We start from the raw sequence: 20,385 nt of genomic DNA, 5'->3' as shown, positions 1-20,385 counted from the left end.
CTATGCTCACTCGACGACAGAACAAATTCATCATTGCTGGGGACCTGAACGCACGGCATGAGCTGTGGGGAAACAGAAGACAGAATCGAAACGGATTCGTACTTGCCGAAGATTACGAAGCTGGACAATACAACATCTTCGCTCCGGATCAACCAACGCGACTTTCCAGATCGGGAGTTCATTCCATTTTGGATATATTCATCAGCAACATCGCCATAGACAGCTCTCCGGTTGTCTTCTACGAGCTCTCTTCTGACCACTTTCCAGTAATATTGACGTTGGGATCTTCACCAGAAACAGTGCCTATTCAACCACGGAGGAACTATTATCGCACCGATTGGGTCCAATTTCAACAAATCGCCGACCAACTTATTAATATCAATGTTCCACTAGATTCCCCGATGGAAATCGATGCGGCCCTATCTTCCTTCCAGCATTCAATCACAGTCGCTCGTGATAGGACGGTTCCAGTACAACATATGCCGAGTTCCTCTCTTCAAATCGACAGTGTCACCAAGAAACTCATCCGACTTCGGAATATCTACCGGAGGCAGTATCAACGAACTGGCATCCTAGATAGGAAGACTACTTATAACAACTTAACTAGGATAATCCAGGAAAGGATATCTGAGCTTCGCAACAGGAACTTCCAGCAAAAGCTTCGAGAAATTCTCCCACATTCAAAGCCCTTCTGGTCCTTAACGAAGGTGCTTAAGAAAAAACCGAAGCCTATTCCTCCTCTGATGTCACCCCAGGACGCAGCTGGAGGAATACCTTTAATCACACCAGTAGAGAAGGCAAATGCGCTAGGCCAGCAGTTTGTGTGTTCTCACAATTTAGGACTCAACATTGTTAGTCCATATGAAAGAGCCGTTGCTGATAGCGTAGCTGAGGTTGACCAATCAGACAGCTTAGTTCCTGAGGAAAGTAGAGTCACTGCGAATGAGCTGATGGCTTTTGTGAAAAAATCCAAAAATATGAAGGCCCCCGGTTTCGACAACACATTCAACATTGAGCTGAAACATTTGAGTATTCGCTCATTTGTCTTCTTAGCTAAACTTTTTAACAGGTGCTGGGAGCTTGGTTACTTCCCTTCAATGTGGAAGTTAGCTAAAGTTATCCCAGTTTTGAAACCGGGGAAAGATCCTTCCTTTTCCAAGAGCTATCGGCCCATCAGCTTACTCTCTGCCCTATCCAAGCTGTTTGAAAAGTCAATACAAAGGCGAATTCTTGCTTTTGCAGATGAACAGGATATATTTCTGGAAGAACAGTTTGGGTTCCTGAAAGGAAGATCCACCATCCACCAGCTCACAAGGGTTAACAACGTCATCCAGCAAAACAAATCAGTGTCCAAAACGACTGCCATGGCAATATTGGATATTGAAAAGGCATTCGATAATGTGTGGCACGATGGACTGGTGTTCAAACTGCATCGGTATAATTTTCCCATGTATCTTATTAAAATTATCAAAAATTATCTTGCAGATAGAGCATTCCAGGTTTCTCTGAATAATGCACTTTCAGAAAGATTTACTATTCCTGCTGGTGTACCCCAGGGAAGTATCCTAGGTCCCATTCTATACAACATTTTCACATCAGACATCCCACCTCTTCCAGGTGGTGGTGTTCTGTCACAATTTGCTGATGATACTGCCATTATTTACAAAGGTCGTGTCATTAATGATCTGAAAAATAAACTACAGACAGGTCTGGAAGCTTTAACGGAATATTTTACAAGCTGGAAAATTGTGATCAATGCAGCAAAAACTCAGGTCATCTTGTTTCCACATTCAAGATCTCCAAAACTTGTTCCATCAGACGAATGCAGAATACGATTCGGTGATGAGGTCATTCAATGGTCCGATGAAGTTATCTATCTAGGACTCACCTTTGACAGACATCTGATATTCAGGTCACATGTAGACAAAATCGTTCAAAAATGCAGCATACTCATTAGGTCTCTGTATCCGCTGATTTGTAGAACATCTAAACTATGCCTGAAGAATCAGATGGCTGTCTATAAACAAATCATCTACCCCGCAATTGAATACGCAGTCCCTGTTTGGCGGGGTTGTGCACGAACACACAAACTTAGGCTTCAACGCATTCAAAGTAAGATCTTAAAGATGATTCTAAATCTACCCCCTTGGACAAGGACTAGTGAAGTACATGAGATGGCCTCACTGGATATACTAGAACAAAAATTCGAACAATACTGCACGAAATTTGAAGAGAGGTGCTCAATCTCTGAAATACAAATAATTCAAAATTTGTACGTATTAGGTTAGGGATAGTTATAAGTAGGTAGACGAAAATCGATCATTTCTTCTTGTGCGTTGGATGGAAGAAGACGTCGGGGCGAGAAGACGCATTCAAACAGCGGCATCGGAGAGCGCACCTTCTGCGTGGTTAAAAATCTTGAACGCTCAGGTCCTAGTTCTCATTTGCCTTCCGGTCGTCGCGACGAGAAGACGCATTAAACCAGTTCCTTATCATTTGGCACTGCGAGCGGATGTTTTGCGGTTTGTACGAAATAAGAGCGATTGCATCATGCAACAGAGCTGCTGGTCGTTTGCATTGGAAAGAAAGAAAACGAAAAGCGGACAACATTATATAAAATCAGCCGTTCTAATGGTTCTAAATGTTATCTAAAGAACTATTAAGATAACTAGCTGCAAATTTGCAAATCGAAGGTAAAAATCATCAGTTTAGTGAAAATCCAAAATAATTTGATTTGCTTCGTTCACTTTTCGCAGTGCGAAAATCGTTCGAGAAAAATGTTCCGAACTGTGTTAAATATCGTAGAGAATTCCACAATTTGGTAAAGGCAGAAATGAATCATGTACAGCATCTTGATAGTTTCTTTCAATGAAATATGCAAATCCTAAATGATATAATCGACATCAAAAATCGTTTAAAAGTCTAGTAGTGAAAATTCACACAATCGATCCACTATCAATTCGAATTCTAAAGTATAAAGAAAGCGTGTCAGTTTTATTCGTATTCACGACATCCAATTATGTCTCTGACATTACACACCCGTACTTTTTTAATACTGTCAAGGAGTTTAAGCGCATAATTTCAAGTGTTGTGAAATTCCTTTACTACATTAAACATGAGTTCACTCAACAACAAAAGAAGAACAAGTTGTTGTAATCCGTTTGGAAAGCCATCATCTCGTAAGTTGATTTCATTAGATATATTTCTCTATCTCAAAACCAAACATTGTAACGTGTTTTATCTTCAGATTCTGAAGCGATCAGTGATTTACGTCCTTTTCCTGTTGACAAGTTATGGATATTTAGTGATGCTGGTAAAAACTCTTTACTATGCACAAAATGTCGTAAAGATGTGATAACTTATTCTCTTGAAAATAAATCGCAAACGCCGGAAGAATCTCAGAGCCAATTGTTTTTCCGATGTATCTAGTAACCAAGGCTCAACGCATAGCAATTTTGTGGTCGAGGATTCGATAGATGTTGCATTAGAAATTTCACCAGTGAGAGAAAAATCGTATGTACATTTGCATTTTATATTTGAAATCGTTTAACTATTCGATTGACCATATAATCATTAAAATTGTTTTTTGGGGAAAAATGGTGGCAGAAAGGAGAAGTCGCGACAGTTCAGTCAAAGCTAAATCATCTCCAAAGGATGGTCCTAATGGCGATGACAGGAGCATTCACGACAACTCCTACTGCTGCTTTAGAGGCGCTACTGTGCATTAAACCACTTCATGTGTTCCTAAAACAAGAAGCATTATCTTGTGCATACCGTCTTAGGGTTACAGGGCTTTGGAACAGTAACCCATTAGATTATGCTACTAGCCACACTCGCTTGTGGTCTCAAATGGTTACGTGGGATGAGTATTTACTCGCTCGTAGTGACCTAACTCTCACATGCAGTTTTCCTTTCAAAACATTCAATGTGAGCTATCCTCTTCGTGAGGAATGGTTGTCTGGTTGTCTGGAACGACAAATTGATGAACACATAGTGTGTTATACGGACGGTTCTCTGTTGAATGGTCGTGCTGATGCTGGTGTCTACTGTCGTGAAATGAGGGTGGAACAGTCTCATTCACTTGGTAGATACTGTACTGTGTTCCAAGCAGAAATCTGCGCGATTCTGTGTGGAATACAATCGGCACTTCAGCAGAGGATCTGTGGTAAACGAATTTATTTTTGTTCCGACAGTCAGGCAGCCTTAAAAGCACTCAGTTCGAATGACTCACGGTCGAATCTAGTGATCGCATGTCGAACTCAAATTGAAGACCTCAGCATTTCAAATGCTGTTTACTTCTTATGGGTACCCGGCCATTCTGGTATTACTGGAAATGAATGGGCTGATGAGTTGGCTAGAGCTGGTGCAACGAATGATTTCGTTGGTCCTGAACCAGCTTTACCACTTTCAACTGGTTGGATAAAGCACAAGATTCGTACTTGGGCTGCATCCAAACATGCCAGCTACTGGCTCAGCTTGCAAACTTGCGCTCAGACAAAAGCATTTCTACCAGATTTTAATCTGAAAATGTCAAAGTGTCTACTGCATTTCTCCAAGCATCATTTCAGTATTCTGGTCAGAGCTCTGACTGGACTGACTCCATACATGGTTGAGTCTGTGTACGCGGAGCTAAAATTGAAGGATATTCTCTCGTTTCTCACCCAATGTGGTAAGGAGCTATAGTCGGAAGGGTTCATCGTTCTTCCTGGAGTAAATGAATCCCTTCTGTATTCACCTTAAATAGGGTTTAGCAGATTGTTTGGCATCCTTTAGGGGGTACCGAATTTACTTCTGCTCGTACATACTGCGAATCGTTCTGCATTCTTCCGGGAGTGCAGAATGGTGTCGCTTTTGTAAGATCTCTAAATCCTCTCGGGGGTTGGAGGTTTTGTTAACAGCAGACTGTTCGGGACCTCGTAGAGGTTCAGAATTTACTTCTGCTTCCACTAAATGTGATCCTCAGCAGATTGTTCAGCATCCCTTAGGGGTGCAGAATTTACTTCTGCTTTTATATGTTTTTGTGTCGTCAATTTTTCCCATCCTAGTCCAACCCTTACCATTTCCTTTCAATCCTTCCCTCTTATATATCGGGAAAATGATGCTAAAAACAAATTGATGGCAAAGCACAAATCTCCAAATATCAAGGGGAACATGCCATTTGAGCCAATTTGTTCTGCATTAGAATTTTCACCAGTGAGAGGAAAATCGGAAGTAAATCTGCATTTTATATTTGAAATCGTTTAACTATTCGATTGACCATATAATCATTAAAATTGGTTTTTGGAGAAAAACAGGTATAATTGACATCTTGTTCCTTTAATATAAACAATAACAATAATACCTTAGATTTCGGAAAGCTCAACTTTTGAGTCTTCTACCCAGGGAATGCTCATATCGTAAAATTCGCAAAAATATTGAAGGATTTGAAAAAAAAATTTTTTTGTATACTAGAAAATAAAAAAAAACAAATATTTTTATCAAAAAGCTGGAACATTTTTACATAAGAACATGTGTATTTTAAAATTTTTGCACTTAATTTAAAGGTCGAAAAAAATCAAATTAAAAGTGTTGTTTTTCGATTAATTGAAATTTTAATCGCGCGCCAGAAATCAATGGTGTAACTTCGCCCATTAAGAAGTACACCAAACATCTTCTTTTGGTTCAGATTATCATGTTATAAAGTTTCATCGAAATCGGAGATGCACGGGTTATGCCTTTAATAAGTCAGTCTAACTGTGACTCGGAGTTTTGGTTTTATTTCAGTCATCGGCACGGAAATACACCTTAACTCCCGTTTCAGTGACCATTTGCGACATGGAACAGGAAACCAGTGGATCAATTTTTGCCGTAAGCCACACGGCTTATCTGTTTGGTAGACTTATACCACCGGGACAGGTGCACCGTAGTGTTATTCTTATCAGCTACTCAGAAAGGGAAGTTGACATTAAAGCATTTACTTTACGTCTGCTTGGTGGTTTATGTTGAACCGCGGGGTGGCATTTGCAGCTCAACATAAACTGCTAATGTACTGATGAGCTGAAAATAGAATTTAAATTATTTTAATAAGAGCAGTACAGTATAACAGAATAGCAAAAATAATCCTAATTCTTTAAAAGCCTCTTTAGCGTACTCGATTGAATTTCTACAATTTCAATTGCAGTTTTCGAGCTACAATGATTAGAAAAGAGTCGCTAGGTCTTTTTCAAAATCAGACTTTGACCAAATTGATCTATTCATTCGTTTAGGATAAATTAATTGTCATATTAAAAACCTACACAAAGTTTCAAAGTTCAAGGTGATGTCTGATGACTTGCTACTCATTTTAAGAATTGCTCGTGTTATAAAAAAAACATGCTTAATCCACCTGGCAGTGAGATGATCCTTTTTTTATCGATCCGCATGTGTTTTTTGCATGAATGTTCTTCGGTGTTTCAGTTTTAATGACATTATTCTAATGTCCGTCGTTTTCAGTGGCAATTTGAGATTTTAATCACTCATTACTCTGTAATGTCGAAACTGCAAATCGGACCGAAATTGAATCTAAAAGTGTAACAATCGATTAAACATTCCATGATTTGTCGAAGTAATTTCCACTTTAGAGTTTAGGGCAATTTAAGGTACTTCCAGAGCCGGTATTCAGGAACCAGCATAACCCAAACCGATTCGACGAATAAATTGCAATATTTTTGAGTCCAACTTTAAAGATTATCGGGATTGTCATCTTCTATATCGCTTTGAATTTTAAAAATTCATCATCCTACAATTCCAGAATCGGAAGTCAGAATTGGATAAAATTGGATTTATTTTGATTTGAACTTTTGTTTCTGAAATTCGATTTGGCTTTTTTTGAGAAAACGATTGACCTTCGAGAAACGATTCGATACTGGAACCGGAATTCGAGATTCGGTGTAGCCGAAGTCAGACAAATTCACCTGAGTAGCTGTATAGTTTACATTTGTTTCAAAATGTTTAAAAATTAGTGTAGACATCTTTGAGAAATTGTAGTGCGAATTGAATCCGAATTAAAACCTGAATACCACTAAAACTGAAATAAGTTTATTTGGTTATCGACTATCCAAATCTGCAAACACGATAAACCTGATTAATTTACGTGAAATATACATTTTTGTACTAATCACCTAAAGCGGAAGTTGGATCTGACTGAAAAGCAAGATGTTTTATAGGATCTTAAAATTTTTCATTCGAATCTTAGATGATTCTTATATATCATTTGAATCTTAGATCGGTTCAGCCATCTACAAGAAAAATGAGTTACACAATTCAATTTCGTTTCACATATCATCCTGCAGTTCTGGAACCAGAAGTTGGATCCAAACGTAATTCAGGAACCTTGTTTGAGAGCGTACGACTTTTCATATGAATCTGAGTTTGTAGAAAACGGTTGAGTCATCTCCGAAAAAAATTGAGTGAAATTATTAGTCACACACGCATTTGCTGATCTCGATGAACTGATTCGAATGGTATATGACTGTTATGTTCTTCCAGCATTTATTGCTGTAAGTAGCTTAAATCAATATAATTATGGAATTGCTTTCAACTCGAAAATTCTGTCATCATCTGGTTTACATATGGCATATTCGAACGATTATGTTGCCAAAAACGAACCGTGCTAAAATCGGTCAGAGGTAAAATATTATGCTGTACACAATCTTTTGGGTACTTAGAAACAAATGTATGTAACAGTATAAAAAATCGTGTTTTATGTTGCTCCCAAGCATTACTTTGTCATACAATGCACAAAACTCCTACTGCTGGAATAGGGGAAAAAGTCGCTTACACAAAAATTTCGATATCTCCGTTAAAAATGGACGGATTCTAACAATCTATTGCTTGTTGGATAGGTATTACCGTGCGAAATCTAAGCCTGAAAACATATTCTGTTTTCAAGGTCAATTGTGACAGATACTGTCAAAAAACTGAAAATTTTGACATGAAACTTCGTATAACTCTAAAAGTAAACATCCTATCTCAAAACCATTCAATAGTGTTCTGGGTGACGGGGAGACCTGTCATTTACGACTAGTTTGATCAAAATCGGTCCAGCCATCTCTGAGATCTCGACCTCTTAGTTGACAACACACATACAGACACACACACATACACACACACACAGACATTTGCTCAGTTCGTCGAGCTGAATCGATTGGTATATGACATTCGGCCCTCCGGGCCTCGGAAAATTTTTCGAAAGTTTGAGCGAATTCTATACCTATTTTTTATATTTATAAAAAAAGGTAAAAACTTGTTTTAATCCACCTAGCGGTGTACTGATAACTTTCTCAAATCTCACATATTCCCTTATATAAATGTATGGTACTCTACAAAATAATTTCCTTCTATTCTTGAAAAACAAAAAGTTTTGTCCATAAACTAGTATAACTTACAGAGTTAATCAATACTCAGATGGATTAGGCCTTATCTGAGAAAACAAAGTGAGTTCCACTATTGCAGGTACTTCCGATACCGGATTCCAGAAACCAGTATAATCGAATTCGGTTCGAGAGAAGGGACTGGGATCCTATTTTGAGTCTATAGCTACAATCTTCGGTTGGTAATCAAAAACCGGTAACCAGGAAGGCCGAAATTAATTTTTCAGGTCGTTTTTTTTACTTCACCGCTTTTAGTGACGGTTTACATATTTTAAAAATATTCATCCTATAATTCCGGAATCGGGAATCGGATCCGGACGAAATTCCGGAATTTTATATGGGACTATACGATCTCAGTTTGAGCAAATCGGTTAAGCCACCGCTGAGAAAAGTTAGTGAGATCCATTTTTTAAAATATACAATCACTATTTCCGGTGCTTCCGGAATCAGAAATCCGGAATCAGGATAACCGAAATCGATTTGTTTGGTTGTCTACTGATAATAGCTATCGATTGGAGTAGTTTCAAGGCCAGATGAGAAATTGTTTTACGTTTTTTGCTTCGCTGCTTTAGATGACGGTAACATTTTACCCTATAATTCCGAAACCGGAAGTTAGATCTGGATGAAATTTGGGAGTTTTATTTGTGACCATGCGACCTTTCATTTGAATCTAAGATTGTTAAATTCGACGTACTGAATCTAAGATTGTTAAAATCTGCGTACTCGATGAGCTGAGTCAAATGGTATATGACACTCGACCCTCAGGACCTCGGTTCAAAAGTCGGTTTTCACAGTGATTGCATAATCTTTCTATATGAGAAAGGCAAAATATTGGCTTAGGCCCTTCTCAAAAGTAAGGCTAGACTTAAAATGATGAATTGATGATGCAAATTGTAATTTTTTTTCATGCAGAATGCTCAATATTTGAGCCGAATCGTAAATACAACAATTAATTTATTTTCGAATTTAAATGGAGTCGCTCAGTCTCTCATAAAAAAAAATACTTCACGTTGCTCAGCAGGTGTCGTTGTACTCAACGGCCTTTCGTTACGCATGTATATCTTTAACTTTTTTTATTATTTTGAGTATAGTTGTTGGTGGAGATGATAGTTGTCTTATTATTATTCCAACGAATTGAGGTAATGTACAATACGAAATGACTGCAATGTACAACAATTTCCAATACAAAGCTTTATCTCGTCTCACGGATTTTACTCTCTTTGTATACCAAACATGTTCGAAACAATTGCAAACATAAATTCATACGTCTGCACCCTCATTAACTCTGAATAATGCTCTGAGGCTACAACCGTTTTGCGAAGCTTAGTTACAACGTAACAAATCCCAGCCGATTCTGAGTTTACAGGAAGTAGTATGCACTATCGTTCTGCTGATCATCGGATAAGCATACTGAACGAAATATTTTGCAATCATTTGTCGCCACACCTATCCAAAAACAACTTTCATAAAGTGAACAAACTGCCCAAAAACTCAATACAGCTTGTTTCCGAAAAAAAACTCTTGTTGACCCTTGACAGAAACCTGCACCGAGTAATAACGGTCCGTGAAGTATATCATCCTTGCTTAACCGACCGTGCAATACAGTGATCAGGAAAAGTCCTTCTTCCGCTTTTCGCTTATCATGTTTTCCGTCGAGCACGGTTCACCTTCCTCGGTCGAACGATGGTAAGACGGGAATGTGTCATTGGGCAAGTGTATACTTTTCTGCTATCTGTTCGAGTGCTACTGTTCCAGAAGGTTATGTCTATTTATCGCACATACACAAACTCGAATCGGACTAACTCTTTTCGTTTCAAAATGATTTCCTAATGAAGCAATTTGTATTCACATAACTTTATCTTCTGATCATAAAATAGAATAGAAATATAATGTTGCAAATAGACACGTTTTCGGTGCCGGGTGAACCGACAAAACCGGAGAACGTTGAAAGAGCAAAAATAAAGATATGTTCGTGCCTGGGGACTCTACTTTGGTTTCGAGTGCTATGTTTTCCACATATAGGAGGGCTTGCGGTAAACCCACCGGTTCAAAATATTCCCAGAGGCAAACACTCACTTGCTGCGGATGCAATTTCAAAACAGCATATGAATGGTGCACGGACTTTTTTCCGGCGATAGCCTTTGCTTTGTTGTGCATCCGCAATGCAATGGCACTGGTAACAATCTAACTACTATACATGCACGGCAAGAATACGTAAAAGGATCTCCGGCTTAGAGGTATTTCGATTTCAATCATGCCGGATGCAAATTGCGATCTTACCCGAATTAAACATTTCCAACCGTCAAACTTGAATTTGAAAACTGACTTAAAATTGATAATTGGGATAGTTTTTCAGACGTGCAATCATTCCCGATAATTATAGGTTTATTATTTTATACATCTTTTCTAGAAGCTTACGAATTTTTCCGTAGATCTACGGAGTTCTGTTCTGTTTTCTCAATGGATCTACGGACGAGCCTCTTGAAATATACCGATTTTGTTTTGTTTCTCCGGAAACCTTCAGATTTCGCAGTTCGCGACCATGTTACTATGATAAACAATCTTTCCACAAAAATCTTAAGGATCAAGAGTAAACCAAGTTAGCTTGTGTTGGTAATTTGTGTATTACGTACATTTTATTTGGTACGTATGTCATAGATCTATGTATTCATATATGCAGTGCACCGAGTTTATCAAAGTGGATTGCACGATTGATTTTTAAACAATCTTTTTTCAGAATAATTTATTCTCAAATGAATGTTAAGCCTGACATCTTCAGTTTTGATCAATTTTTCACCAACGTTTGATGGAAAATTGCTTACGTTTTATGAATGTAGATTTTAATTCCCTAATAAAAAAGGTTAGCAACACTGATTCAATGCATTTGTATTAGATTGTGTGTGCTACACAAAATAAACAAAACTAAATATTTTCTTTTCCAAAGCAGTTTACCGGAAAAATAAATAGTTTTACGACAACATTCCATATCCATTGCCTTTCGCGTGTTAAATTCGATAGTCCCACGACAAAAGGGCATAACTGCATATTAGAGCCTTTCTTTGTTTCTTTCTCTTTTGATTATTACGGAGCCATTATTGTAAATTCTCTGAAGTTTCCAATATAAATCGTAAGTTTGTAGTTTTACCTTGAAAGATTCGCGAAGAGTAAAGCGTCAAATATAAAATCAGTTCGGTAAATCGTGAAAGAAAAAGTAAACAAAGACAAACTGTCATTTGTAGTAAGGCCCTTTTGTCGTGGGACTATCGAATTAAAGGTTCCTATTTGGCGGGTTTACTTATAGAACGTAAATTCATTCAAACAAAAAATTTGTTATGCAGTCAAAAGTAAACGTTTTTCAAACCGTTTTTTTTTTCGATAATATATGTAAATGAGCATTTGTATTTGTAGTATTTTTTAGTGTGTTCTAAAATTAACCAGGCTACATATCTGACTTAACGTTCGTTTAAGAATAAATTATTGCTAAAAAAGATTGTTTGAAACTCAATCGTGCAAGCCACTTTGATAAACTGGTTGCACTGCATATAGGAACACATAGATCTATGGCATACGTACCAAATAAAATACGTACACAAATTACCCACACAAGTTAACTTGGTTTACTCTTGATCCTTAAATCAATCACCTTTCGTCAAAACCTACTAATCGAAATAGTTTGACGCATATTTTTTTAGATTTCCATCCTTTTGTGTTGAGTATTTGATACTCAACACAAAAGGATGGAAATCTAAAAAAATCAAGTATTTATAATGGACTCAAATCTTTGGAACCCGTAGTCGGATTTAAACATAATACAACAGCAGTTATTATACTATTAACTTTCGTAGTCAAATAAAACTTCCGTTACGTAACGTTTTGACAAGTACTCCCTCTTCGCCTTGACACAATTTATCAACATTTTGGAAGCCCCCTCGAAAGCGTGACGTAATTTGTGAATGACGCCTATAAATACACTAAAATCCAAATCTACAGGTTTCACCTTAGGGAAAAGTGGCTTCACTGCCAACTATGTTAGAGCAATGACATCACATTAACAAGATATCCAGATTTCACATTTCCCGAACAAATCGTTGGCAACATCCTTTTTTGCGAGCATGGCGTCTTCAGGCGAGTCCGCATCGAATCTCGTACATAAAAGTAGGGTAGAGAAATGTCAAATTCGTGCGCGCCAAAATAGCAGCACTGCGCACCCATACAATTGACATAATATTTTGAATGTGATGCCATGCGATGGCGTTGCTGTACTGAAGATTTATTTCGCTCCAAGCCTGGTTGGAGTTAAAATCATAGATGTAAAGAGAGGGTACTAACAGAGCTGCTAAATGTCACTATCAACAAGCAACTTTGCACGACGAAGATTGGAAAGTTTATGTCACTGGACTGCTGCCAACCAGGCTCTACCAATCATCATATATTGAGTGTCTGAGAGCCGATCTGTCATAACTTAAATTCTCTTGATATTATACTCACCAGGACGCTCATTGATTGCCGATGCGATTGATATTATCTTCATTTCTCCTGTCACTGCTTGATTACGATGTGACTAAATATTAATCAAGCAGCATAAACATTGAATTAAATTCATGTACACCAATAAACTCCGAAATCCGATGACTTTTTACAAAGAACAATGAACTTTATCAATTTATGTTTATGTTAGTACTCTCATGGAATTTTTTTACTGCAACAGGGAATAGGAGAATGAGAGAGAGAACAAAATGCGTCACCTGTCTTTGACTGAGTATACTTCTACTTCGTCATTGAACTATCGAGTATCTCATTTAAAAGACACTTTGACCGTACCGATTACAGTTGACGATGATTTTCTTCAGTCTGTCAAGGTCATTTGACAAGACTGAAAATTTGCAGCTCTGGGTACTAAATAATCTGAACAAAATGAATAGGGTTATTGTACCAATAGTCATCTCGTTAGTAGAGTCGCCACGTTATTTCGCGGATTACTAGTCTTTCAATCAAGGAATTGCGATAAAATCGAATACAATGTCGTCGCTTCGGTTCTAAAAAGCAATACCACAGAAAAAAAAAACAATTTGACAATTGTGTGACACTGCTGTTAGAGCAACGCAAAATTTCGAAGCGAAATCATCTAATTTTACCTAACCCTTAGAGTCAATAATGGATCGAGCAGAGATGGTAAATCTCACTCATATTTTTGGTTTCAGTATATAAGCTGGCTACGGGAGCTGAGATGAATACCCTATCTAACACTATAATTACCACCATTGATTCCATTTCTAAATCCTCTCGTTCTTACCTAATCCAAGTGTATGCCTTCGATAATAAAAGAACGAATTTCAGATACGCCTCGCTAATAAAATCTGTCATCGTATTTCTCATTTTTCCTTCTTCACGCCGTATTTTATATATTGCCGTAACGTTTCCCGGTATTGACTCACGAAATTATTTTAGTAGCACTGTACGTGCTCGTAAAAACCAAACAAATTATAATTTTCTAGCCCAACCCTGTAATCGATACCTGCTCGAATAGCAACAGTCCAAATTCAGCAGACCCCAGCGTCGATACTATAAAGGAAAACCAATAAAATCTCATCCATATCAGGCGCAGGATATTAACCGAATAGTAATCTAGAAAGACTTCTTGATTACCTACATCGCACTACTGGCAGAGTAACGTTCCTGTGTTAAATGTATGACTGTTTCATCTGCTGCCATGAGCGCTGCTGCTTTCCAAGAGTAGTAGAATTCGGAACAATTTACGACTCATTCGTGCAGACCAACCAGTGGAAGGTTCCGTGTATAGTTTTATGGTTATTAGCCTTATCAGAAAAATATCATTGTTATTAGATAAACAATTAATATCACGAACAGGCTGAAAAGCGACACATAAATTGCAGACTGTCGAGTAATGATACACGGAAGCGATTCACGTTTCAAAGAATCCAAAACCAGTTTTTGTACGCAAAAAATTGAAATTATTTCGGGTTGTGCTATTGAATCGCGAGAACAACCCTCCTGCATCACGTGAAAACCTGTATCCCAACAAAAAACAATGGGTTTAATATCTGAAATTGTTTCGATTTTTTTTTCAGTGTATAATCCCTTTAAGCACCACACACCACCATGAGTAATTTCCCTGGAATGAATTCGATTCCCGGCTCGGAAATGCCTAGTTCACAACGTTGGACCAAAAATACGACTTTTTTATTGACTTAATTGTATAGGTACGATCAAACATCACGGTTTATCTCGCTCCCCCAAATGGGCGCTGGATTAAAAGATCATTGCCACCATCGTGTACAAAATATTATTAGTGTAATTATAGGGAGTGGACAGAGCGACAGTATCAACGCTGTGATAAGGGGCCAAAGCGAAAACTAGGAACCGGTCAACAATCTTGTGCCTGGAACTTTTAATTGTTTCTTATTTATTGTTATTGCAGTGGAAATTAATTCGACGGCCTTCGAGTTCGTCCTATCGTTGGTCGCACTGTTTGCCACTTCGGTACAACTGTTCGTCTTTTCTCATTTGTTTTCGATGGGTTTTATTTGTGCTGCAGAACTTTCGGAGTTGGTTTGCGGATCATTTAAGTGATGTATGGGAATGGTTATTTACGATGCGATAGATTTTTGGTCCGAAGATGCCATTCAACTTTTGTTCTTTTTCGAACAGTTTATGTTACACTGGGAATAATCTATCTAGTTGTCAATTGATGATTGCTACGAAAAAAAACTTTTTCAATCAATTTAATGAGTCTACTATTTTACCTTGTAAATTTATGGATACTATCGAGAATTTTACTTTTGAGAGGGTTCTCCGTTGCTGCGTCGATGAAAATATTGAAAAGGGATATCAGACAATCATTCCCTAATCATATTCGAAGTATACTAAAATTCCACTGAACTACCAATTTCCTGCATGAGTATGTACTCAAATCCGGAAATTATTTAAAAAAAACTTACAATCCTAGCAGCCTTTTATTCGTGTTTTAAATATAGAAAAAATATTGGCTTCTTAAAAAGTCTCTGTACAAAAAAAAGTCTTTTACAAAAATTTGACAGTGTCGCGGTGCCACTTGGTGATCATTCTTTGAATATTTTCAATCTTCACATTTTCACGTTTTGTCTTCGGCTCATCGGTGCTCAAGTAATCATAAGCATCAATCGATAGCACTAAACTGGCATGGAATCAACACTAAAACGACATAGGTGCTGTATTGTAACCAGTGTCAACAATTTTCGAACACTATCAATGAATAACGAAATTGATTGATTTTCGTTCATGCATTGCTCAAGCATTTTCAGCTAGCGAAAATACAGAGACTGCTTTGATTTGAAACAGTTAAATAATGATACTTAGACCAGGCATCGAGAAATGCATTCATATGCTCTTCATATGCGGGTTTCAATCATAGTTCACGCTGAATATTTTAACTGAAGAACGTCATCTGAATAAAATAAGTTTCTTTCAGTGAAAATTTTGATTCTATATAAACGGTGTTATATTCGAAGATGCTTGAGCCTGTCGAAAATATGTGCACATTGGAAGAAACTTCAACGGCTTTACCTGTTTCAAATAGAGGACAGAAACGAAATGAGGAGAAAACAACTTTGACTGAAATTGCACTGAGGTTTATTGGCCACACAAATGGTAAAGCTTCATGTTGTATTGACGCCGGAAGTGGCTGTCAGAATGCGCAGGAAAAAAATGACATCCAGAACTTCATCCGTCATTTCCGAACCCGACACTTTGAATTGGCAAAGACAAACGGATTAATTAGAGATCAAGAGGTGTCAATGAAGAAGCAGAGAGTTATTGCTAAGCGAATGGTGGCTATCGACAAGCAGCTTTTGATGGATTCATTGTTGAAAATGATAGCATTTCACAATCTTCCGCTGCGATGTTTCCAATGGGATGGTTTCAAGCAAATTATTGATCCATTGGCGTCTGCTGTTGGTGTTACCATAAATACTGGCAACATGATAGCTTTTCTAAAAGAAATTTCACAAAGAATTCGCGCTGAAATCAGTTCAGAGCTGCAAAACAAATTATTCAGCCTTAAAATTGATTCTGCGTCTCGGCAAAATCGTCATATCGTAGGCGTAAATGCCCAGTATGCCATCAATGACGTGATAGTAATCCGTACCCTGGGTAAGTTTTCACAAAAATGAGCAAATAAATTATTAAATCACAAATACAAGGAAAATTTATTCCAGATATGATAGAAGTTCAAGAACGTCAGACAGCGCGTTTTGTAAAAACTAAAATTTTGGAGATAATTCAAAACTTCGGAGTAGGAATTGATCCAATATTTTCTATCACGTGTGATAATGGGCCCAACATGTTGGCAACGGTACGTCACCTGAAGGAAGAAGTAGAACTAATGACCGCTTGTTCAAATGATGATTACGATACTGAAGAAGAAGATAAAAAATTACATAACTTCACATCTGCTTTAAGCAATGAACTGCAAGAAAATTTAAATCTGGTTCGTTGTACTGTTCATACCCTACAGTTAGCTATACTGATGTAGTTGACAAATCGAATTCTTCAGTGAAAGCAGTTACTGAAATTGCAAAAAAAAATAGGCATATGAAATACAAGCCAAATTTTGTTTTGTCGAATGCAACATATCCTCCAATTTGGGGACAGACCCGATGGGGAGGAATTTATAGAATGATGCTGAGTTTTCTTCAGCAAGAAAGTTTTTTCAAACAGTTGGCACAACAGTTCCCAGAGTTAGGTAAGCTATTAGTATAAGTTTTCTAATGTTGAACTTGTACGAAATTATACATTTATTTAAGAGCTTGATGATTCGTGGGACTTTATTAAAAATTACGAGCAAGCTTTCAAGCCTCTATACTCATGCACTGTAAATATGCAGGCAGAACATGTTTCATTACCAGATTTCTACTTGGCTCATGGCTATAATGGAAGTATCGAAACTAAATAATCCTTTCTCGACACCATTGACAGAAGCACTAACGATTCGGTTGAAAAATCTATGCCATTCACGAGTTTTCAAAATGGCCCTTTATTTGGATCCTCGATTGAATTATATGGGATCAAATTTATTTAAAGCAGAAGAAAAAGAGCAGATACAGGTAGGATTAGAAAAATTCATGTTTCATGTATATATATGACTTAAGCACGAATTTTTTTATATTGAAGATAAAGGAATTCGTGCTTAAGTCATACATATATTTTTTATAATCCATTCAATTTTAAGAGTTACGTGATTGAAACGTACAACAAGATTCGTTCGTACAAAAAGAGTACTCCGTTAACAGCTTTGGAGATATCAGCGTCCACAAAGAAAGATGATTTCGATTCATTCATCACAGCAATGTTCGGCGAATGTGCTACCTCCTCGGGAACAACGGAAAGAACACAATTCTTACAGCAACTCAAAGCTCTTGATGTAGAACCTAGACAACATCATGCATACAATGTGTGGAAGCACTGGATGGATAGACATCTCACACACCCTGAACTCTCTGCCGTAGCTTCGGTTGTTCTAGCTACACCTTCAAACCAAGTGTCAGTGGAAAGGTCATTTAGCGCATTGCCGTTGATCATGACCGATCGTCGCTCGGGAATCAGCGAAGAAAATTTGAGAAACATTCTTCTTGTAAAGTTGAACAGAAGTCTTTTTGACACAATAATGTCACCCCAGTAAGTCAAATAAAATTGTCTCGAAAAGATAACCTTTCCGTCAGTTTTTTTCAACAATTGTCTAAAAATGAGTGTATTCCGAAACGCACCTATGCTTTTTTATTTCGATTATGAAGGTTCAAATCTTATACTCATTTGGTTCTCAAGTATGGAAAACTTGACCCATACTCATCTCGCTATATTAACTCCATCTATTCAAGTTTTTTTTTCAGAATATTTTTCCATAAAGATCATAAGAAATTTTCAATTTTTCATTTTACTTCATAATATTGTCAATTTATTCATTCAATTGGTTGAGTTGATGATGACTATCTGAAATTGTTTTCAAGTTGAAAGTAAGGTGACACAATCACATAATTAAAATCATTGGACGTTTGCAATTTTTGTATTTGTTTTCTCATCTCGGTTATTTGTCATACAAGAAAATCGCAACCAGGTGAATATTTCAAAAAATTTTCTCACAAAAATACACGAACGCAACCCATTGTAATGCAAAGGTGTGTTTAATTCTGTTCTAAGAACGTCTACGTACATATGGAAATGTGTAATGTTCTAGAAATATTTGCAGCTCGAAAGGAAATCTACCCCGTACGTTACAAAATTGAAGATAACCGATCAATCGAAAAAAGTAGCTTCCCACTTAACGGTAATGTATTGAGACAATGAAGAGTAAATAAATAAATGCTCTACACATCAAATTAATCAACTATTGCCTTCTACCGGAAACGAAAATGATGTATCATTCTCATATTACTTTCTTACACATTGACGTATGTTAATGTAACCTCTCTAGAAAGTCAGCACAGATGGAAAAAAATGATCACTAGTACAAATTCAAATCTAGCAACAGTGCACTGTTTCGAATATCAATTCTTCATTGATGAGTTGAACAGTGTATTCATTTCATAGTGAATATGAATAAATCCCAGCCGAATGTACTTCGGATCCCTTTCAAAATTAAAATATTCATCATAGTAATCCAGCGACTTGCATAGAAGTGATGCTCAGTAATATTTAACTGAAGGTGCAAATTATTCAGTGATTGAAAATGAATATTTATAACTCTGATTGTAACCCTAACGTGGCGTTGAAGCTATATACTTGAAATTCAAATGCAGTAAAGTAGCATCATAGTCAACAGGATATGCTTATAAAGTGCTTATAGAAAATGTACAAACATTAGCATTCTATATTATACTGTAAATACTCATTTAATACCAATAAAGATAAAAGAGAAAATAGAAATCAGGTGAAACTATTCTTACAGAGAACAGACATCCAAGCTAATAAAAACTTTTTCAAAGAAGCTGTGTAAAGCATACAAGTAAAAATCCGTTAAAAGTTACTATTGCGCACGACTATGCACGCATTGTATTAAAGCTCGAATCATTGTATTAAAGCTCGAACGCAAGTACCCATAAGAGAATTCTGGACTTCTCGAAGCACCCCTACTGGAGAATTGCTACGTGGTGATTGCTTTTTAAAACAACCGTTAAATTTCTTACACAAATTGAAATTTCTACTTCGATGTACTTTCTGAAGATTCATTAGTTCTACATGCTACTGTAAAGCTGATATAAAACCAAAAATGGTGAAATATTTAGCTGTACTAGTGCAGAAATTAATTGTTTGATTATGTAATGTTATTATGAAACACTATGTACAAATGTCACAATAGAAAGATTGAAAAAAGCTTTGTAAATGCAATTGAGCACATGAAGTCAAATTGAACTGCTCTGCGCTGTGAAGTCGAAGACGAAACGTAAAGTATAGTGAAAATGATTATGTAAATGCTATTGAACACATGAAGTTTCTTGTCAAAGAAAACTATCACCTGATTGATTATTTTGGGGGGTTGCGCCAGAAGCAGTTTTTTGTGATATGGGCACATAATCATTTTCACTATACTTTACGTTTCGTCTTCGACTTGTCAGCGCAGAGCAGTTCAATTTGACTTCATGTGTTCAATAGCATTTACAAATCTTTTTTCGTTGTTTCTATTGTGACATTTGTATATTGTGTTTCATAATAACATTACGAGTGCAGAAATCAAGCTATTAATTTCTGCACTATTACAGCTAAATAAGTCTCCTTTTCTGGTTTTATATGAGCCTTACAGTAGCATGTAGGACTGATGAATCTTCAATGGTAGTTCTGTATACGTATGTATAAAGCAAATTTACAACATCTATTTTATACATATCAGTTACTTAGGTTTATAAGCAGTTTATGCTGAACTGTTGATGCCGCCTCGCGGTTCAACAAAAACCGTTAAACAGACATAAAAGTTATTCGCTTAACAGATATTGATGTCTTGTGTTTT

The 20,385-nt window shown here is 36.9% G+C and overlaps 1 protein-coding gene across 1 annotated transcript; it reads left to right on the top strand.

The window, feature by feature from the left end:
• The first annotated feature begins 17,024 nt into the window (after positions 1–17,024).
• On the top strand, positions 17,025–18,066 carry LOC131434301 (uncharacterized). The gene is made up of 2 exons (XM_058600965.1): positions 17,025–17,491; positions 17,617–18,066. Exons 1-2 carry the CDS (start codon positions 17,279–17,281, stop codon positions 18,064–18,066), a joined length of 663 nt encoding a protein of 220 aa, XP_058456948.1. The 5' UTR covers positions 17,025–17,278.
• The last annotated feature ends 2,319 nt before the right edge of the window (positions 18,067–20,385 follow it).

The sequence above is a fragment of the Malaya genurostris genome, chromosome 3, assembly GCF_030247185.1.
Source record: "Malaya genurostris strain Urasoe2022 chromosome 3, Malgen_1.1, whole genome shotgun sequence".
Taxonomy (NCBI): domain Eukaryota; kingdom Metazoa; phylum Arthropoda; class Insecta; order Diptera; family Culicidae; genus Malaya; species Malaya genurostris.
The sequence above is the reverse complement of the archived record's forward strand: the minus strand, read 5'-3'. Positions and strand labels throughout refer to the sequence as shown.